Source organism: Botrytis deweyae (genome assembly GCF_014898535.1).
Source record: "Botrytis deweyae strain B1 chromosome Unknown BDEW_007, whole genome shotgun sequence".
NCBI lineage: Eukaryota > Fungi > Ascomycota > Leotiomycetes > Helotiales > Sclerotiniaceae > Botrytis > Botrytis deweyae.
In genome coordinates, this window is record NW_024066214.1 from 1,284,154 (window position 1) to 1,306,732 (window position 22,579).

The 22,579-nt window shown below is 42.5% G+C and overlaps 5 protein-coding genes across 5 annotated transcripts; 3 read left to right on the plus strand and 2 right to left on the minus strand.

The window, feature by feature from the left end:
• Nucleotides 1–138: 138 nt before the first annotated feature.
• Nucleotides 139–3,023, plus strand: EAE98_004109 (uncharacterized protein; the record flags this gene model as incomplete). The annotated part of the gene is made up of 12 exons (XM_038951729.1): nt 139–278; nt 328–355; nt 427–443; nt 502–723; nt 777–954; nt 1,007–1,100; nt 1,150–1,191; nt 1,247–1,355; nt 1,408–1,909; nt 1,969–2,057; nt 2,144–2,357; nt 2,414–3,023. 12 exons carry the CDS (start codon nt 139–141, stop codon nt 2,624–2,626), a joined length of 1,848 nt encoding a protein of 615 aa, XP_038812202.1. The 3' UTR covers nt 2,627–3,023.
• A 7,859-nt stretch (nt 3,024–10,882) lies between these two features.
• Nucleotides 10,883–11,858, plus strand: EAE98_004110 (uncharacterized protein; the record flags this gene model as incomplete). The annotated part of the gene is made up of 2 exons (XM_038951730.1): nt 10,883–11,709; nt 11,807–11,858. The coding sequence occupies 2 exons, from the start codon at nt 10,883–10,885 to the stop codon at nt 11,856–11,858; spliced, it is 879 nt and encodes a 292-aa protein (XP_038812203.1).
• Nucleotides 11,859–14,664: 2,806 nt separating this feature from the next.
• On the plus strand, nt 14,665–16,563 carry EAE98_004111 (uncharacterized protein; the record flags this gene model as incomplete). The annotated part of the gene is made up of 4 exons (XM_038951731.1): nt 14,665–14,762; nt 14,849–15,168; nt 15,221–15,954; nt 16,099–16,563. 4 exons carry the CDS (start codon nt 14,665–14,667, stop codon nt 16,561–16,563), a joined length of 1,617 nt encoding a protein of 538 aa, XP_038812204.1.
• A 573-nt stretch (nt 16,564–17,136) lies between these two features.
• EAE98_004112 (uncharacterized protein) lies at nt 17,137–17,466 on the minus strand (the record flags this gene model as incomplete). Its single annotated transcript, XM_038951732.1, has 1 exon — nt 17,137–17,466. One exon carries the CDS (start codon nt 17,464–17,466, stop codon nt 17,137–17,139), a length of 330 nt encoding a protein of 109 aa, XP_038812205.1.
• Nucleotides 17,467–18,693: 1,227 nt separating this feature from the next.
• On the minus strand, nt 18,694–22,071 carry EAE98_004113 (uncharacterized protein; the record flags this gene model as incomplete). The annotated part of the gene is made up of 2 exons (XM_038951733.1): nt 18,694–19,058; nt 19,110–22,071. 2 exons carry the CDS (start codon nt 22,069–22,071, stop codon nt 18,694–18,696), a joined length of 3,327 nt encoding a protein of 1,108 aa, XP_038812206.1.
• Between the last annotated feature and the right edge of the window lie 508 nt (nt 22,072–22,579).

Consider the following 22,579-nt stretch of genomic DNA (forward strand, 5'->3'; position numbering starts at 1 on the left):
GCTAAATAATGCGGAGGATTGTCTACATCGAGGCAGTGCAGATATATATGATTCTGGGCGACCCTGATTCCTTCGACCTCTTTTGCGCGTATTGTCATCACATTTTTGACTCGAAATTTCGACCGCAACATTGTTACGATGGATCATGAAAAACCTGAAGCGGTGATTCCACCGCACATATTCGAATTCGATATCGATCAAACTCGAAGTCGGACAAGTCCAGATGCAGAGCCCAATCACCCTGAAGACCGTCGGGAACGCCGAGGGGAGAGTTTGTGGTGCGCTAATCTGTACCAATTAATCTTTGCGACCACTAATTATCATCAGGAGAACACTTGGTGAACGGCACATTAACGTGAGTTGCTGAGCTATGGCTGAACTTTTATTTGTCAGAAACAATGGCTAACGACGTATATCGTGTGCCAGATGATAGCGTTTTCTGGGTACGTTTCTCGAAATCAAATTCTACCCAAGCATATCAATAACGTAATATGGCTACAGGACAATTGGAAATGGACTTTTTCTTGGTAGTGGTCGATCTCTTGCTGGAGCTGGGCCAGGCGGCGCCGTCATGGCGTACATTATTATGGGAACAGTGGTTTCGTCTGTTATATCTTGCTTAGGTGAAATGACTGCTCTTATGCCTGTCAATGCCCCAGTCGTGGAGTTTCCCCGAAGATTCTTAGATCGCGGCGTTGGGTTTGCTGTTGGGTGGATGTATTGGTGAGCAAACTCAATCATGATACAAATCGAGAGAGAATATTGACGATCAGAAGGTTTGCATGGGCTGTCACTGCCGCAGAAGAACTGGTTGCTGTTTCTGGAACTCTGGGATTTCATTATGATGATGGAAGAACATTTCTAGCTTGGACAATTGGGGAAAGTGTCGACCCTGCTGTTTGGATTGGATTGTTCCTAATAATTGTTACTGCTATCAATATGTTTCCTGTCAAAGTGAGTATTCAGCAGCACCCACTAATCATTACCGCTACTGATCAAAACATAGTATTTTGGAGAATTAGAGTATGCTTTCGGTTGCATCAAGATCATCTTTATCACAATGGTCATTGTTTTGATGCTTATTCTTGACACTAAGCAACGTACGTAGAGTATTCTTTTGTTGACTATTGTGCGCTGACGCCCCGATAGCTAGTTCAGATGCTTATTATACATCACCCCCAAACTCTAAATGTGAGCATTCATCACCGCGAAGTGCTATGCTTTTTCACTGATTCAATATGTTCAGATTGGTGTCATCCATGGGGATTTTTCAACCACGCCTACTCCGTTCGAGATGAAGAAGGAAACCTGCAGCGAAAAATTGAAGGCCCCGCTGGCTCATTCCTTGGGATGTGGTATGTCGAATCACGATCTCCAGCGCCTATCGATAGCTGACCATCTCTACAGGACAACTATCATTAACGTAATCTTCTCATACACTGGAATGGATATTGTAGCAGCAACTGCCGCAGAGTCAAAATCGCTTGCTAATGCTGAGAGTATGAAAATGGCCGCAAGAAAGATTTCCATTCGTATTGTCACTCTCTACACCATGGCCATGATTACAGCATCTTTTATAGTGCCATATACTCATCCTTTCATCAATGGAAAGGGGCAATCGGTTGGCGCGCACTCCATTTTTGTTATCGCAGTCGTCGAAGCGGGACTACCAGCTCTGGCCCATTTCTTCAACGCCATCTTCGCTTTTGCATCCTTTACTTGCGCCATCAATTCTATGTATGTGGCATCAAGAGTCTTACATACTTTGGCTTTACAGGATCAGGCGGGACCGGAATTTATCGCTAGGAGATTGAGGCAAACTAGATCGGGGGTTCCAATCAGAGCGGTATTAGTAACGGCTGCTATGGCTCTGGTGGCCTTCATGGGTAGGACTGGCACAACTGCAATTGTGAGTACCTGTACCCATCCTTTTATTGCGATACTTTGAGAATTAATTGGGAAACATAGCGACTAAGTGAATTGGCATCAAACTGCACTTCATCGATTCTTATTGTCTACGCCACGATTTGTGCTACTTATCTCGGATTTTTTCGGACGTATGTCTCAATTTCTTTTTTTCCTCTTGCTTTTTTCCAACCGTTGGTGTTTCATTCATGCAGCTCACTAACGCCACAGATGACAGGCTCGAAGATACCAAACTCTATGGAAATGCATCGGAAAGGCAAGCAGCACATTATGACCGCGATCATCCCCGTTACCCATACAAATCACACGGTCAATGGCTTAAAGGGTTTTACGGTATGGCTGCATGTATTATTCTCGTTACTTTTAACGGTGTTTCTGCATTCCTTGAAAGACCTTTTGATGTTAGAAGATTCATTGCGAGTTATGTATCTGTATGTTTTAGCTTCCCCGACTCTCCTATTGACTTTGTTGAACTAATATTGAACAGATCCCGGTGTTTATTCTTCTGATTATAGGCTATAAAATTAATAAACATGGACTGAAAATACGAAATTGGGGACCGGAAAGATCAAATGATTTGAGGAACACGATCCAAGCAGCGAGTGAGAAGAGAAAGGGAAGACTGGAGTTTCCGGATGAGGGAATTAGTATGGAAAATTTCAAGACGTGGGCGCATTGGATGTGGGTATGGACAAGATAGGTTGTGCTGGAACACGACGAGCGTGATGAGGCTTTTGGAACTTCGTATTGGGATTATGATTAAATGAGATCGGCTTGGATATGGATCGGAAATGGAGAGATTATTGAGGCTCAAATAATATTGTTTTATGAGGCTGCTACGGAAATACAGGATGGGAAAGAATACAGGATACAGGGATGGGATAAATCAGCAAATGGAACAAGATTGGCGTAAAGGCGCCGAATAGGTCGAAGGAAAGAATATTGCACAGTATCGATCCATCAAAAATCATTTTTATAATCTAGGGGGGACACTTGGGAGTGAGAACTCCTGTTAATAATGAACGTCATTTAGTATATTAGCGTTCGTTAGCGCGCGAAGTAATATATCAAAAATCAAACAAATTACTATAATCGTCTTACTCAAGCTTCATCAAAAACACTAAAAGCATCATTAGCAACCGGCTCAGCCCTATGCTCGTACCATAGCCTACCGGTATGTAGTCTACCCTACCAACTAACTCTTTCGAGGTTGAATTCGGTATATACCTTGTGTGTAAACGCACGACAGATATAGGCAACAACGGTGATATTACGATGGCTTGCATGATTGCACGGTATGCATGTATGTATGTATGCGAATGTGCATTTGAATACAATGAGGATGAGGATGAGGATGCTGTGATATCCTTTTTCTGGGGGGAATATTACTCACTTACTCACTCTATTCATGTAATTCGGTGTCGATAGTTGTTTATGTGTTCATATACGTATTGAGGTGTACTGGGGCATATGTCTATGTAAGAATGTATAGGTATGTTTACATTAAATAGGATCATTTATTTCAATGAGGAGTTCATCTGATGTTTTATGTTTGATACCTGTTTGTGTTGGATGCTGGGCCGGTAGGGACTGTATTGGACAGGCGGGAGGAGAATAGGACGGGAAGGAGAACGGGAAGGGGAAATGCTATGGGATGACGCAAAAGTGAATCGGGACCGGGGTGATTGATGAGAGAAAAGCCGATCTTACTTATGGTAACATGGGTAGGTGTGATTCGAAAACGGTACGGCATCTATAGATGGATGAGGAGATGGGTGTTAGGGGTGGAGTGGAGGGTTAAGTGACTTTGGAGTCTAATGCTGTGTAGTGGTTGATGATGGAGTCGCTCAGGGATTAGGATGATGATTGGTTACTGGATGGGAATGGTGGCAGGAACAAAATGACTGCTAGTCATTGATCCATATTGCTAGATAAGCCGTGAATCAATGCATGATATGAAAAATTAGTCTTGTGCTCCCCAAACGGATAATATCCATCAAATAAGCTAGACCTTCGGTCTAAAATCACACATGCTTGACCAATCTAGCCATTAAAACAACACTTTCGAACTGATTTCGACGGAAAATATCCATTCACCTATCCATTTCCTGGTCTGCACAACATGTGGAACGGCATAAGATAATCATGCGTTCATCTATCTGCCTTGCCGAGTAACCTCATATCGGTATTAAAATCTCACCATACCTTTCTGCCCAAGATAAATTAAAGTCGGGGTGCAGTGGAGGCTCAAGGATAGGCCTCGTGCGCGACGCAGTGTAGTGCTATGCTGTGCTGTGCATATAACTTTATTGTTTATTGTATTGTATTATATGAGATTATGGTGTGGTGTGATGTATGAACGCAGTGTTGTATTTCGATGTCTAGTGGTGTGGTAAGGTAGTAGTGATAACTAATTATGATGGTGTACATGTGAGAAATCATTCGTATAACATCCATACAAAATGCGCTGCTCGTATATCTAACTAATAAATTTATGATAGTTTCGGCAGTTGCGATAATAACATGTGTTCGCTTGTGTACGAAATTGCCAATGCTTTATCGCATGATGTTTATTTCTCAAATGTACCGATTGGTTGTGGGGGTGGGAAACAGTAGGGTTTCTTCAACTTTTGTCGCCATCCTATCGCGATCCTTTTAATTAATCGGTGATGACTTGCTACTGTAATGCGGGAGGGGTTATATCAAAATCATTGCGGTGGCTTTATGGTGTCACAACTTTGCATCCTTCAATTCGTTTCTTTTGTGTGAGAGATTAGCGTGCAGGGAAAGTGGCTTGAAGGAGTCAAGTAGACGGTATAAATGAAATGCCACTGGCGCTTTGCGATACAGAATCTGTAGTATAAAGGAAGTGGGCGGGAGGGATGTGTACTTCTGATGTATAGGGAAAGACATTATGGAGATGATTAGTGATATGTGTATCACTGGACTGACTGATGTAACAAGCGAATTAATCTGTCTCCTAAAATCAGCCTACACGGTGTATGTCACACCTTTCCGTACATTTCCTATTGTAAATTTGCGAGAGGCCCAAAAATTAGAGGTATCACAAATCCAAATAAGCCGAGGATAGAAAAAGAATAAATAATAGTAGCAAAGCCACCACGTGGAACAAAGTGGCTTTCCAAGGTTGTCACTTGCATTTATCCTTACGAGGTTGGGTACTTAAGGGGTTGATTGGTGGAGAGGTTCAATGAGATGGGTTGGGTATGATTGGCTGATATATTGTGGAGTTATATCGTAGAAGATAAAAAAAGAAAGGAGAGGATGATTGGTGTTGAATAAGATGACCAGTCGTATATGCGTGAGTTCGGGATCCAGAAATATAGAACGAGAGATTGCACCTGATTTCTTTGAAAAGAAACGCAGAGAGCTAGATAATAATTTCAGGCACATCTTGCTACCTAGTAAAGATAAAATGTGCATGCGCAAAGCCAGATTTTCTGTGAGAATAGGGAAGAGATGCAGGAGAGTTAGCTTTCACGGGGTAATGAGCCATAATTACTAAAAATTAAACGTGTGGTCATCATGAACCAACCGGGAAATACATATGGACAGCCGCAAGGAGGCAAAGTGATGAAGGAACTAATCAATATTTGCCCTAAAGATCTGAACCAAAAACACTAGAATTTGGAAGTGAAGAGAGGATCTGCAGCACTCTGTTTGTGACGAAGATAGCGCATTTTAGTGGTAAACGATGAGACGAAGTCAGAGAAGAGGTATTTAAGGGGTGGAGTAGGTACGTTCTGGCAGTTAGAAACTACCCGCAAATTCCAATTGGCCCAGCACTGACCGTTTATTACCAATAAAACACATAGATACATGTTATATCTCCAGATTAGGTTGCATGGATGGTTAGTTATGAGTCGACTCATATATCGTGAATTTCTCTTCGCCTTATAGTCACTTCGATGACAGACAGCTCTCTCATCGTTTGATGTTTCCAATGCTATCGCAGCCTGCCAGTGCCTGCATCCGATATTGGATCGACTAGTATTTCTGGTCAGATCGAGAAGTCTAAGCGCATAGGTTAATGCATTTTGCTGGCTCGACTTCCTCGAGATAGCTTTTGAGGTTATCGAGTGTGGCAATTGTACCACCTGTGAAAATCCCGTTGATTATAACATAGCAGTTCTTTATGCTGTAAATGAAGATGAAGCAAGAAAATTGAGCTATTGTTCATGCTTGAAATATGAAAAGCCATCTCTCATAAGCCGATTCTAAGAAGATTCACTGATGGCTGGAAGCAATGTGAAGACAGACAAATTCTTCTGTTTGATCCTTTATCAACCTTATTTGTCTAATAAAATTGTCTCTCATGATACTTTAAAGAAGAAACAAGAGACTCTAAAAGTACCCAGCAATCATCATCGTCAAATCTGTTGATGTAGGATAGGTTGTTGAATGAAAGATGTAAAGTGTCTGAATTTGGTTTGTTTTGAATTAGAAAATTGCATGAGGCGCTCGAACCTCTTCGGCTAATATACTTAAAGAGGCAAAGTGAGATTGAATCGTCAATCTAGTGTGTCTGCTTCCAAACTTTATTTTTCGTTTGTTTCAGAATGGAGGGATTTCAATCTTTATTTGGAAGCAGAGAAATCAACAAAACAACTAAAACTGTGTACAAAATTCAAGCTTTTGATGAGATTTTTGACATTAACGGGTAAGTGAAGTCCTCCTGTCAGTTTCCTATGAAATTCCAATTGAATATCTGCTCTTCAAATTATTTGGGGGGAAAGGGTTGCAGACTGGTTATAGCAGGTCTGCTACTTCATTCTGTTGTAGGTATTCTCATAATAACGAATTTTTCTCATTATCAAAGAGTCTTTACAACGAGGGAAGTAAATTTGATCATCAACTATCACCTACAGAAAATCGTATGCGTCTGTTTCAGCAGTTTCTTGGCAATTTTCCCCGAAATATTTCGAAGGAGACACAAGAGCTCAATAAAAAAGAATCCATTTACTAACTTTTGTTTTCCAACTTAGAGCTACCATGTTTGAATCCGCAGTCTTCCATAAAAATGACGCGCGGAAGCAGAATGAAACGTTTGCCACTTCAGTCCTCAAAGTTCTCAGTTGACTACTGGAAAGAGCCAGAAAAGCCTGAAGTCGATTCAGATAGCAAGCTCGACAGCATGCGAAAGGAGAGCGAGACCGCTGATGTTGAGGTTACTGCTGCAGATTCCACAAGGGGAGGCGAAGTTGGTTGTGATAATTGCTCATGTTCGCGGCGGCTGGTATGAACAGACTCTACGTTCTGGTAAAGGATTAGAGCCTCCGACGATAGATGGTGGTATCAGAGGATACCGATGTGGATTTAGTAGAGTCATTGAGGAAGAATGTCGCAACGAATACATGGGAATTGTAACGGCTCACAATATGTAAGTTGAATGATAGTCAAGCTCTCGGTCATCAACTAATCGATGCACCTGTAGAAGAGTCCAATAAACATCGAAATGATCAGCTATATTCACGAAATACCTCAAATACAGCTGTTCCTTGCCATCTAGTTTAAGCTTCATGCCCTAATAACCTTAGCGACGATCCTCTACCCACGATTCAGACGTGCCATCATTGAGTTTATAGCCTGCTGGTAACACCATGGACTCGATACCAAGGCAAGCTAGAGTCTTGAAATGACGCTTAAACATAAACATTGTCTGGAATGTCAAGGTATGAAGCTTTTTGTTTAACACTTCATACACCGTGCGGGGTAGATCGAGTACGTTTCGTCTGTATAAGCCAAAAAGATCAAGAATTGTGAGAAGCATGCCTTCGAATTAGTTTAGCTAGCTCACCCTCTGATATACGGTGTATTAGCTTCTTTCGGAGTATCACGATTTAGTCACTTAGCTGGGCCTGGCAAAGACATTGAAAATTGCCAGCATAATTTCTCGATGTGACAAGTAGACTGAGGGACATGGACGCCATCAGCACCACCCCTTGGCTAAATACATCAGTCGAATGTCTACTCTTGAGATTCCCACCGAGTTCCAAGCCAACATGAGCGCGGAGATCGACTATCTCCTTACCAAAAGTCTATGATGGATCTTCGGCCGATTTCCGAACTAACGGCAGTATCTCTGGCATCTCCACCTTTGAAGCTGTTAGCTCTCATGCTGGTTATGGATCTGTAGGATGACGAGGACTCCATATCTACCTCGACAAAAAGACATACAGCAGGTTTCAAGGAAAGCGAATGTGTGGAGCTTGCCTAGAACCAGAATGAGTCCTGCTGTCTTGGTTCAGTGTTTTGATTTCAAGATTACACAATCAAGATAGTCGCTTTTGTCTTGGCTTTGGGAACGCTCCAAATATTAGGTACCTTCTATATCAGATGTAGGTGCTATACTGCGAGTAGATCATCTGTCACCTGGTTAGGCTCTTGAAGACAGCTGTCTTGGAAGCAACAGAGCTCATACTTACACTGCGCAAGTGTTGTATCTTCGAAGTTTGACGAAGTGAGCTCTTTGGATAGAAGATTTCTAGTGGAACTTTTGACTTCGATGCTTTATCGACTCAGTTATGGTTGGAGGCCTCTCTCTAATTTTTGAGGCTGGTATAGTATATGCAACTTGGAAAGAAATGAGCCCGCTCATAAATGATGTGTCTAATGTTAGATACAAGCTAGAAGTACCACGATCTTTGAGCACACCGAAGACAAGGATTTTGAGGCAGCTAAGTCAATCATCGAACACAGTGCCTGTCGTGGTCAAGCGCCTCCCAATCTCAAGGTCTCCAAAAACGCTGCAGAACATTGAAAGGATAGCCAAGTTTTAGCCTGTCTCGACCCGTTGTGTATTGGAATTATCTTGCGAATGCTCCTGAAATCTAAATTTGGAATCTTTAGAGACTGTGCAATCGAATTCGAGCTACCTATATTCGCAGATTGGCGATATTCAATGTGAAATTAGTAAGTTTTTGGAAAGAGCGAAGAGAGATTATGAAAAAGAGTTTTGATACTGGCAGAACCTCAGAAAAGGTCAATTGCTTCCATTAATGCCAATATGGACCGGCTTTCTCAAGTATTTGTCGGACTCTCAATTTGTGAGATGAAGGGTTTAGTCTTAGAGAAAAGACCCTGAGACTTAGAGAATCACTTCTTCATAACGGCTTACACCAAGATGCGGATGCTTGCCTGGATCCAAAGGAAAATTGTCTCTAGTCTGTATTTAGTCGTTTAATCAACTGACTGATATTAGCTCCAGCGAGCTATCTTCGCATCAGTACCGATGCGTTGAGAAGAATCTGAGAACATGGCCCCCTTTTAGAAACCGGGTTTCGCTGAGAGCTCCTTATAATATGGCTCAAATTAATGTAAGGATCAACGATTCTGATTCAGTAAAACCGCTACTGAAAAGAGGTGGTCCTGTCTTTCAACCCAGATTCAAAATGAGAGCAAGGCCATCGAGAAGGAAAAGACGACAGGCTGCCGCAAGTATTGCAGACGAGAGCTAAACCAAAGCTGCCGGTTTGAATGAGAAGTGAAATCCATACAATTATTACGATATTGTCGATCAAACCGAACTAATCACCTCTCAAGGTCTAATTAGCTCTCGCAGCTTGAGAAGAGCGGTGATTTCATCGGTAATCATTGATCGCGTCGAACAAGCCCCGTCTTCTCTCTCTTAATCGTGAACTCAAACAGTTCTTTCCGGAATCTTTGGTGATTCTTCTTCAAAGAAGGGAGAAGGTGCCAAATGGTCGCCATTGCCGTAAATCGCCAGCTCTCTCTGCCCATTCTAGCAACCTAACGGCACTTCTCACCGGCAATCCAATGTTTATGAGTCGATGAGTAGATTGGTTCAGGCTGCTAAAGAGGAAGGGAGCCATGGGCTAGCCGATCAATGGCGCTCAGATTTATCGAGAGGCTAGGTGGAGGCATTCGTGCTGCCGACTGTGGTCGCTCACTAACTCTCCCTGCTGGAACCCTAATTATGAGCGGTCTTCTGCGCGCGCTCCGTGGTTCTCGAGAACGAGTCAAGTCCCAGAGCTAGCAAGGTAGCTATGGTTACATTGACGGTCGACAGCAAAAATTGTGGTCTTTTCCCCTCAAACCAAGTAACGCAACGTTATTTTTGCCGCTATCAAGCCTGCTACACCGATCAGTAACTCAAATTAGTGGTGTTTTCTCAGGAAAGCTTAGATATCTCGTGCGGATATGGAATTTGAAGAACTAAAGGATTGCTAGCCCACGCTTTCGAAAATATTTCCAGTATTCCTTTACCTAACTATCACTTCTAATTTCTCTTGAGAAACAAGTGCAGGTTATTGTTGATCGGATCCCCTCTGCGATCAAGGAAGGACATCAGCTGCTGAGCGAGATGAGAGGGCTAAACAGGTAGCAGTAGGAATCAGCCGTCCGTAAAGACGAAATCCGACGGTCGATTTGTCTTCTTCGTTTCTATTGCTATTTGAGTGAATTTCGAAGGAATTTCATTATGTGGGTGGACTTGGTGAAAGGCTTTGAGAAGCTCAGATATGAATGTGCAAGAAGATACTCCCCAAAGCTAACTTTCAAGAAAGTCAAAGAGAGGTGTTGCATAGTTCCGAAAGTAGAGAATACAACCAAGTTCGTAGCAATTGGTGGTGTTGGAAGAGAACCTACACATGGGTGATACTTCAAGCTGGCAAATTTTGCCGAAGAAGTATTTATCGTCGATGCTTAGGTGTTTCTGTTCTTGAGTGAAGTTTATGATTGTCCTTTTATGGTTAGTCAATTTATTCCAGCTATCAACACAAGAATAGACATCAACGTGGTGACCACCAATTACCAAAATTATCACCACAAAACAAAAGCACTGTCTTGTTTTGATCATTTACATTTTCCAACAACAAAACTGCACATCCTCGAAAATCAATCTCTGCCTAAAGTTATTTCCAGATACAACGGATTCAATCATATTTTCTCCACTTCATTCTCATCGAGAATAAAAATGTCATACAATAGAGACGAAGCCTCTTATCCCGCTACCTCATCCCGTCCATCAGACGCTCTATACGAATACTATGGTTTGACGTACAAAACATGGTGCGACTATAAATATCCTCAAGAGCCATTGGATGCTGTAAATGCGCAGTTGGCAGCGGCCACTGGCAGATTAGGACCAACTCGCACCGATTCTCTTCCTTTTGCTTCTGTCATGCCTCCAGGGTCGTCTAATATTCCTCAAAATGCTCCTCAATATCTCTCTCGTCCACTAATTCCACAAATACCTATCGATCCAGCCATATGTGATGATGTCGATAACACCATGGTCCTCGATAGCCCCAGACCAGTGGTGGCACAATTACGAGCTCGAGTATCAGGTCCTTCCAGAAGTCATTTATCCACTGTAGCCACGCGTCCAGCCCAAGACGCCGCTCCTGTCTGTACTAATTTCGAAGAGAAACCAGACCCTATCCGCGCTGCGATCATAACAAGATTAACCAGAGACGCAAGAACAGCAGTTCTTCCTCTTGATGTCCCACACCGTAAACAACTTGATCTTCTGAGGGGTATGCCGCTGCGCAGACAACTCTCTCTACGAGAACCACACGACTTTTTTCATCGCTCGCGTCCTGACTACTGGGATGCAACAGCCGGATATCTAGTGGGCGAAGTAGCCCCTGAGCCTTGCAGCGGCTGTAAAGCCGGTAATGGGCGCTTTGCGGAGTGTATTGTGATTCCACATCAATCTGACAGGGATAGACAGCCACTGGGAGGAGTTTGTATGAATTGTGCTTATCAAAGTTCGGCGGGAAAGTGTTCGTTCCATCCAAAGTAAGTTACCACAAGTTCATTGATCGGCCGTTTTGTATTAAGGCTTTGTTAATTTTACAATGTATTGGAAGGTTCTAACTATTTGTTTGTCGAATAGTTACAAGCAATTGAAAGAGAGAACGAAGAAGCAGCGCAAAGAGCGAGAATAGGACGCGTAGGAGCGACCATTGATTGGTCTTTTGGTAAACCAATTGAGCAAAACTCTTTGAACCCGATCTTGAGCTCGAAGCTTCTTTCTTCCTACGATAGCTCTGTCCACCTTTTTGCTTTTCGCCCATTTTCCTCTGTCGCCTTCTAGTCACCACTCAAGTTACTTCGCAGATTCTCGCTGTTCTTGTTTCACAGTTTGTCGTCAGTACAATCGAGACGTTTCTTGGTACCTGGTAGCCAACAAATCATACCCAAAAGTTCAGTAGTGTCATTTTGAACGAAACTGGGTCCCTGTTTGGTGGAATAAAGGCGCAACTTCATTCAGGACATTTTCCCAACTCTAAATTATTCGATACAAGCAGATATTCTGGGTATTTCTCTCGCTGTCTTCTCACTATCCTCATACATAATCGCTGCCGTTGTCGTCGTTTTTTTCATCCTCAATTTTTGCTGTCTACCTATCGTCTCCTGGTCTTTCGTCCCACTTCCTTGTACCCGCATATCATCTAGGCCATAGTCATCTTCTACTGTCAGCGTCTGATCCGCGATTACTCAATCTTTTTCGTCCCCCGGTGTGTCCAAAGGTCTAATACAATAGCGGCTGGACGAGTCATATCACTAGGCGAATGGTACAGAAAGACGACTTGGCTTGCTGTCTGGTTCAGTAGAGAGAGGAGAGCACACCTACACATGCTGTGTTTGGTTACTGAATGAATTGGAAGTAAAAGTATTGGATAGGGCGAGTGGGCTGTATAACTGCTGGCGGTTATTTTTCTTTGTTCTCTCTGGTAAAGTTGAGTTTATGACGTGGATTCCATAGTTTAGATACCCTATTTAATGAAGTTTACTCTGAATTGCTTTCATGTTTAACCATATATTGTTTCTGTGTATACTGTGCTTTATCTGCTTTCTCATTTGGAGAGTCTTGTTTTGTATGTCTATTGTATAGAAACTAGTTAATCAATGACTGAGAAAGTAGAATTGACAACTGGAGAAAAGAGGTGATGCAAATCTGGAAGTTGCTATTCTTATCACTATCCTTTTATCATTACTCTTCTCACCATTCCACTCTCTTTTGAGCCTCCTTCCTTCTTTTGATTGATATCTGCAGCGTATTCCATCTCGTATGCATGTTATTTTCAGTCTTTATAAGATTACCAGCCACATGTAGCATTGTCACATCATAGCAATCGCAATCACTTCCAAATTTATCGAAAAACTCCATATGTATATAGCATTGTGACATAATGTGTGTAGTATGGTGTAATGTTCGTCTTTTCTACATACCTAGAGTCCTGTACTTTAACGTGTGGATGAACTTATGATGTTTAAAGTAGGAGATAGAGTTTATTTCTATGATAATGGTGGTGTTGACGAGAAGATATATTGTTGAAGCCATATTCGTCAATGGTGTATATCTTTGTCTCCTAATTGGGGGATGGTCACGCCCAGAGACTTTTGGATTTTCGACATCGATTGCATTCTTTGGATTCTTTAGCACCTACTGCCGTTGGTGCTGGCACTGGTGCTGATCCCAATAGTAATTGCCCAAGGCTCAGCTGATTCCGTGCCGGATTTGGAAATGATCATCTACATAATTTAATGGCATACCCGATCCAAAAGTCCTGGAGGCCGTTTGGCACATCGACTGACCCTGATGAGAGCCGAGGATTGATTTCTAGAGTCTATAAGCCGACAGATATCACCTCTCGCATGGTAATGTCGACTCACGGGTTGCAAGCTTGTACCGAAAGCTTGGAACCCATTGAATTGAGAATGTTGTTGATTGGGTGCGTTCGATGCTTCCACGTGGGTCTACCATATTTGTGATCTTTTTTGTTCCGGAAGCTTTTGGTAATCATGTATATGGGAAGTGTTGAGGTCTCAAAGGCGTTGAGAGTTCTATTGTTTCACGACATTACAGCTGTCATTATTATTACCTCATATTCATGGCAGTTGAACCAGGATAGTGCAATGGGATTATGAACAGTTGAACATTCTATCATAGGCTCTCTCCCTTCTAATTGATCGGCAAATTATCGTGATCCAAGAAAGTTTATAATGTACTATTGAAGTCTCACCGTCTCAGGCCTAAACCTTACAAGAAACTTTTAGCGAGAAGCTACTGCGCTGGGCACACGACTAATAAGCGCGGTACATCAGAATCGACATACAATGCTCTTAAATCTACGAAATCCCGATAAAGTATACTTTAACATACAGTATGATTGTTAATTATCAATTTGTCACTTTAGATTGTGCTATTGAGAATTGGGGGATTCAAAACATTGATCTATTTTAAGCCTCAATTAGTATTTTGATGAACTATATGCCGAACAAACATGTCCCACTTATAGAATTGCCAGGGTCTCTTCTTTCCTGGTTTACCCCTCAGTCACACGCACCTACCCCACTTACTTTGAATTGCCGAAATGTCCCTTCCCCAGTCCTACATCAGTTCAACATTTCCCCAGGTTTTATCTAATCTATGATGTGTTCGTGTTTCCTTCATTATCAATCAAAGTCCTTCGTTCTACGATTAATGTAGGACAGAGATATCTGAACTTCAAATATTCGTCATCCTACATCAGACACCACAGAATACAACAGTGTTACATGAAATATATATAAAGAAAGATTATGAACTATTTGTGAACTTTCTTACGACTTCATTACGTTCTGGAACGGCTTTGAATGCCTTTGGATGCTGTGATTATCTGTTGATCGATACAATCGCACTGCTTGGATACCTTCCATATTCAAAATTCCACTCGGCAATTCCTGACCAACTCGATTCTTCCCACAATGTCGAACCTTGAAGGTCGAGCTCTATTTACAGCCGCGACATCTTTAACATGTCTTGGATTTCTTCTCATAGGATACGATAATGGATTGATGGGAGGGTAGTTTCCATTCCATACATTCTCACCGCATTTCTTTGATCTTATACGCTGCCATTGAATCTCTTGTAACTAACAGTTCAGCGCAGACTCGTTAATGCAACAGGGTTCAAAGATACATTCAACAATCCTGACCCCACCATCGTCGGCCTGATCGTCGCTATCTATGAAGTGGGGTGTTTCCTCGGGAGCGTGGCTACATCCTTGTTTGGAGAGAATATTGGAAGGAAGAAATCAATTGGAATAGGAGTAGTGATCATGATAATTGGGGCACTACTGCAAGCATCAGCTTACTCGAGAGCTCATATAATCGTTGCACGAGTGGTTTCTGGGGTTGGGATGGGATTTATAAATAGCACAGTTCCTGTTTTCCAAGCAGAGTTCAGCCCTAAAGCAACGAGAGGATTGTGTAAGAAAGATACCGAATGTCTAGAAGAACCACTATGCTGACTATAACAAAGATGTCTGTATGCAGTTATCGACTTTGAATTTTGGAATATTCTTAGCTTATTGGGTTGATTACGGCTTTACGCAATCATACACTGCATCGTTTTCTTGGAGAGTACCGACGATTCTCCAATGTATGTTCTTAGTACCAATGCTTGGTTTACTCGCCATAGTTCCTGAATCTCCTCGATGGCTGGCAGCGCACGAGAAAACGGATGAATCCTTAAATGTCCTCGCTCGATTACATTCATATCACATGACAGAGGAGCAAATAAATTCTTTATATATAGACATTGTCCGCACTTGCGAGTTCGAAAAATCACTGGGAACAGGCTCCTGGAGTGATCTGTTCAAAAATGACGCAATCCAATCGCAACGGCGCTTCCTGATTGCATGCGCCATCCAATCTTTCCAACAATTAGGCGGGATAAACGCATTGATATACTACTCCAATACTCTTTTCTCGACATCCCTAGGATTCTCGGATCATCTCAGTGCGCTTATGTCAGGGTTTCTCCAAACTTGGTTCTTTGCCGCCAGTTTTATTCCTTGGTTACTTATTGATCGAATTGGGAGACGCCCTCTACTTTTGTCAATGATTTCGGTCATGTCAATAGTAATGATTGTACAAACGGGATTGATTTGTAACGTGCAAAATAATACATCAATTGCCAAAGGTTGTGGTATTGGTGCGGCGGTGATGTTGTTCATTTTTGAAGGGGCTTTTACTATTGGATTCCAAGCGACAGTGAGTACTTTTCATATCTTTGATTACTTTACGAATACACTCGCCAGTTTCATTGAAATTTTTAAGGGCTCCATATTTCAAAAATTCTACCTGCTCCATTTATTCTATTTGCCATTACTGATAGTCACCGACCCTCACTTCTAGGTCTGGGTCTATCCTTCTGAAATCCTTCCTCTTCGTCTTCGTCAACGAGGTTCCTCGGTCTCAACAGCATGCAACTGGATTTTTAATTACATGGTCGTACAAATTACTCCGATTGCATTAAACAATGTAGGGTATAAAACCTACATAATATTCGGGGTACTAAATGCGTGCTGGATTCCAATCATATATCTCTATTTTCCCGAAACTAAAGGATTGGAATTAGAAGAAGTTGATAAAATCTTTGAGAGAAGTCGTGGGGTGATCGAGAGATTGAGCGGTATAGAGAGAGATGATGAGGAGTCTGGGGGTATAAGTGCATTGGATGAGGAGGGCAGAAATACCGGTTCCGAGAATTGCAGTGGAAGCGGGAGTGGCAGTGGTAGTAGCGTTGTTGATCAGAGGAAGTTGGGTATTGATACTGGGAAAGGAACGAAAGAAGAAATAGAGCGCGTGACGAGCGAATAGCATTCTTATACCGATGGGCGCTGAGATGGGTCTGTAGTTGAGAATTGGGTTCGAGTTTGTGTATATCTGTGTCAATGGTGATCGAGTAAAGAAACGAGGGTGTGGATTTTGAAAAATGCTATTTTGCGATTTGGAGGCTCCAGCTTTGAAGTTTCATCATGCGATGGACACTACGATGGGATGGCAAGAGATGAGATTGGGCTCACGATCGAATGTCGGCGGGAAGAAGTCACAAACGAACGATGTACAAATGAGTGACTTTTCTTGTATTCGAGATCAACAGAGTGTCATTTTGATTGTTGGTATACTGCCTTCGGCTGATTCTCTCAATGCAACTTTAAAAGCTATTTACTTCATCACCACGGTATTTCCCCCCAATTTTGCGCAAAAGAGTATGATTTGCTTATTTTGACCGATGCAGAACATTCCTGTGCACAGAAGAGGTAGATTTTCTGCATAATCGAACAGACGTTGATCGACAGAAAGCAAAATAGTAGATCAAAACTCCACTTTCTGTTTAAAAAATACATGTTAGCAAGATTTCAATCTTTTCAGAATAAAGGAATACTTACATCAGACGCAATACTTGCACACGATGTGTACAAAAAAAGCGACAAACAACACGATCATAACTTGACTGATGAATAGACTGAATCGAGCCTCCTTCCTTTCCTTCTCAAGACGTTTCTGGCGCTCCTCAATATACATCTGTCGGTACAGTTGACGCTCCTCTATAAAGATCTTGAGATGCGCTCGGCGCTGCTCGATGTACATCTGTAATTCTGTCTCTCGATCGGTTGTGTATTCGGCAAAAGCATCATCTGCTCTCATGCTTGCCGCAAGATCTTCGATGATTCTTTGGGATTGTGGATCCATTTCGGGATATGTTTCGTTGTTGTTCATCTTGTTTGGTGGAGATGATGTTTTGATCTTTGACTTTATTCTGGAATTATCTAGATAGAAAGAGAGATGTTTTTATATTTCATGAGCTTGATAGATCAGGAAACTAGAACTGAACAAGTGTCCTTAATAGATATTCACCAATCTTGAAGAATTTGGAAACGATCAAATTCCATTACGGTGTGTGAATAAGAACTTGATTTTACCATCTCTGATAAAATAGTACGAAGTAGCCGGTAGCCAAAGCCGTATCATTATTCTCCAGACCAGATTCTCTTTTCTCGTGTCGGCTGTGGTACTAACCTCAATCCGCGGGTCAACATCAAACCATCAGGTTACAGAATATCTCGTAGCGATCCTCTTGTACCCCCTCAATTATTCTATCCCATGTATTCACATAAACAAGCATACAGCTGTCTCAAACCTCTAGGAATGTCTGTTAGATCTTTACTAAAGTGCTAAATATCAACTAGGGACAAGTGATTGACACAGTCATGCAAAGATATTGTGATTTGAACTAGAATTGAAATTTCTGTCGTGTTTCCTGCCATCTCCTCTCATTCTTCTTCTCTGCCCTACTTCCTTCCCCTCATCTCTCTTCTTCCCATATCCATCCACTTTTCTCTTTGAAAGCCAAACAAAATTCTGAGAATTGGTATCCCACGAAATCAAAACATCTAGAAACCCGAAGCTCTACATTTCATATAAATCACGTTTTCTCAGCGCAACCATTACCCCCAGCACCATCAGTTAGAGACCTTTCTACACGATATCCATGTAAGTTTCCATGTCATGTTTTCTTCACGGGATACTTAAATAACATTGTAGGTATATCCATCGAGCCGCTTCTTTGATTTACCTTCCAAATTGATTTGCATCCTGTAATATTTGATTCTATTCTAGACTAGATACATCTTAGAATAAACGTCAACATGCTGTATGATTTGTGTATGTGCACAAGTCCCTGGGAATATAGACAATGAATGCAACGTATGTGGTATTACCACTACGTATCAATTCCGCGACCGCAGTTTCCCATGAGATTGTGTTTCGGAGTAGAGCTCATCAAAACAGATAGAGTTGAAATTTCATAATAGAAATTTCATTCACTTAGTCTTTCATCAAATCTCTGCACAATTTCAACTCTCCACTCAATCGCTCACTGCTATACACTCCTCTGTTTGTTTTCCCGAGAATATGTGCCTCTCAAATGTTATATGCAAGACACATTCATTTGACGCTATTTTTGCCACCGCGATTCTTGGCTAAAAGTTTATTTTGCCTTCTTCGCTCCTGCTTTCTCCGGAGACGATGTTTCTTTTCGCATTTACATTTGCGTCTGCAAGCTCGTTTTCCGCGGCAAGCCATTGGAGCTTGTTGTTGCAGACTCTGGACAGTTGGCGAAGAGGCAGGTAATGCAGTCAGATCCGGGTCTTGATTGAATGCATTCCAGGGCAACCTGTCTACAGGAAATGTGCTAGATGATGAGTTATCAGTCAGTGGCTCTCCAGGAAATGTTCTTCCTGAGAAAATTTCTCTTCCAGGTTGTAAACTTTCGTTACCATAAAAGCCGTTCGAATGCATGGGTCGGTGGACTAATTGATTGTTAGGGATGAGTTCCGGTCAAGATAGCTGGAGGGATTCACCACGAGATTGCTCTTGGTCCAAGGTCGAGCTCTGAGAGACAGGAACTTCTCTATGATGTCTCCCGACAACCATATCTAAACGATGCGAAGATTTCCCGAACTCAGCACCATCTTCAGAGCTTCTCCTCTGGGGATTATGAGTCCCGCTTTCCCTTGCATTTTCCTCCAAAGATCCGGTCAAAGTATTATCGATTGCGCCGCCGTCGTTGCTGATGTTCGATACTGCACCACCGAAGGAAGACGAACTTGAATCACCATTTGACATCATGTCGCTTCCAACTTCTGCTTCCCATGTTGGCATGTAATCAGGATCTAAATCTCGCCGAGCCCTTCTATTTGTTGGAACGACACGGTCAGAGGGTTCCTGCAAGTCTAGAATTACAGAACTAGTGGCCAAACGAGAATTAGTCTGGATCTGTGTTGGTATTCCAGACCGGACTGTCGCGTCTTCCATGAATTCTGCTTCCTTGTTAAATATATCGCGTAGAACTTCCCGAGTTTTCTTAGCAGATTGACGCTGGCCCGTTGGCCTGATTGTTCCTGTACTATCCATTGGCTGATTGTGATCTATTGTTTCTGATTTGACCCTGTTTTTACTTCCAAATGGACGGCCTCGTTTCTTGCCACTCAGACCCACTTGTGAACTTTGGCGTGAAGTCGGTGTCGAAGCTTGAGAAGAACTTGCTGGCGAAGAGTCTAAAACAATTGCATGGTAATTCTTCAAAGGTCTGCCGCGACGTCGTTTCGGGCCGATAGGACAAGAATAGATAGCTTCGCCCTCTATGTACTCAACCTTGCGCTTCATGCCCTTTGGTGATATTTGGCTGTTAGCTGAAAGTTGATTCGCGGGAAGACATGGGCTTGCAGAACTGGGCCATCCCGGAAGCTCAACGGTAAAAGTATTTCTATGATGCTCCTGTTTTACATTGCCTCCATCGCCTAACCCAGAGTCCCGAGTCGTTTCACAAGAATCGTCGTCTTCAATTTCTATTGAATTCGAAAGCTGCTCTATGTTTTCTATGAATGGTTCCCGTGGTGATCCCGAGAGTAGTTCCGGTAATGGTTCTGGTAATGGATTTGGTAGTGATTTTCGTAGTGGCTCTGGTAACGGTTCTGGAAGACATTCTGGGAGTGGTTTCGAGGTAGGCTCAGGGAGTGGCGCCGATGTCTCGGCAACAAGTCTCGAAGATTGAATTAAAGTCTCTGTAACAGGTTCATCAACTTGATCAGGTGAAGGTCTATTGCTTATTTCTGAAATGGAAGATTCTGTAACAATGCTTGATCGAGATCCAACCCCCAGTCTTCTACGTGTGATCCCCGCAGCTTTCCGAGTCTTGCAGTGCAGACATGTGGTAGGTGCTGGACGCATCGGACTAACAATTGAACCTTCAGGTAACACGATTGGCTTTCGACAACTATCGCAGTTGTAATGACTACTTGGCATGTTGTCTAGGAAATCATGTTCATCTTCCTCGCTGTCCGTTGACTCTGCTGTGCCCGTAGTTTTTTCGACGCCCGGATTGGCGCCGCCTGTACGAACTAAATTGCCATCCAGCTCCTGACCATTCATATCGATAGGAACAGGACTGCCCAGATCACTAGTGTCACTGAAATCCTCCTGCACTTCTTGGCTCATATTTCCCAGGATCTCATTTTTCGCATGAGCTTCATGCATTGATTTAATGTTCCTCCGAAAACTGTCAACAAGATTGTTGAACGCTTCAAACGAAAACTCTTTAGTAGATACATCGCGTGGAGATCCAGCTCCGATACTTGCAAGTTGATCGTAAGGAAAATTGGCGACACCAGAAGCACGAGCTAAAGCGAGGTATTTGACTGAAATATCATTGGCTAATTGAATTATGTCATCTTGCGGTCTATCAGTCGTTACTGAAGTCGTAACAGACTCGCTTGCTCCAGGAGTCGAGAATTGGGGAGTCGCGCTCGTAGAATTATCATTGACAGTTATTCCACGTGCGTTGGCAACGCTACTGAGAAGAGTGTTTAGCGCTTTCGAAATATCTGTGCCGGACACAATTTCTTTCATTGTGCCACTATTCGAAGTATGAAGCGCTTCCGTAGTTGTGTTTATCGAGGTTGCTTGCAATCCTACGTTATCGATCGTTCCAGGGTCTTTCTTTGAATTACTATTGAGAATGGGTAGAAGTTGCCTGTCGACTAAGCTTTGCGAGTCCACAGAATCAGAGCGACTTCTCCGTTCCAGGATACTTGATTGATAGGCTGCCTCGTCATTGTGCAATATCGAGCTGTCCTCTGAAGAAGGAGTTGGATGTAAACGTGATGAATCATATTCTTGCCTGGCATTTGCTTCACCAATTTGCCGATTTAGCACTACCCTCGCTGGAGATCCAGAGCCTGCTTCAGTTTCGAACTGATCCCCTCGATTTTGGTCCACGTTTGAAGTAGCACTCGCGCCATGATCGCGGGCATGTGTCACGTGATTGGTAGTTTGCACGTCTGCGTCCTCTAATTGCGCCGTATCATCTCTTTTATTTTCACCGTCTTCTTCGTTGTTGTCCTCCACGCCGTTCGTTAGGAAAAAGGATTCCGCAACTTCTTTTCCTCCTGGACATTTCAAGATCATGTTCATGATCAGTTCCTGAAGCTTAAAGTTTCCCGCCGCATCGATCTTCTTTGAGAGTGCCTCGAGTGTTTTAGCCCGCTCAACGCGTTCATGATTTGTAGTCGGTGACCGAAGAAAAAGGCTTGCTGTCGATGCATGATTGGAAGTAGATGGCAAAGAATTTGTGATGGAAGGCGATGCGGGAAATGGTGACCGGGATGGTGTTGTGGGAGCTTGTTCCACGCGTCTTGCTGCAGCTTCACGAGCTCTTCGTTCAGCTGCTCTAACTTTTGCCTGCTCGATTCGTTGTTTAGTACCAAGCTTAGCAAGTGATGATAAATCGTCATTGCGACCTTCTTCCATAACGACGTCCGACATGACCGCTATGTGCAATTCTTGTATAGCGTGGCAAAGTTCGTGCTTTTATTTTGTTTGTGAGAGCTTTCAGAAATAAATTTCCTTTATCTCGTATCTCAACATGGCGAAGGGCAGTATTGAAAGCCAAAAACAGGAATAAATAGTTGATCAATTTTATGTAACACTATCAACTTAATGAATCATTGTCAGTGAACATGTCAATTGTTTGTATTTCGAATTATTTACTATCCTCTCATCTGGTCACAGCATACTTCACCAAGCTTACGTAACTCCTAATTTTGTCTGCCAGTCACGTGAAATTTAAAAGATGAAAAGACAATGCACCACCACTTCACGTACATTGAGATTAACTTGGCAACAATTTCATGAAATTTTGATACAAACGCTCGAATTCAATCAACACCTGAGTATATAATCGTCGATGTTGCTTCTAATTGCAAAGACTGTCTCAGCTCAATGGCCATCCCCCACAATACCCTGTCCCTCCAAAATGAATTCTTTTCACCAC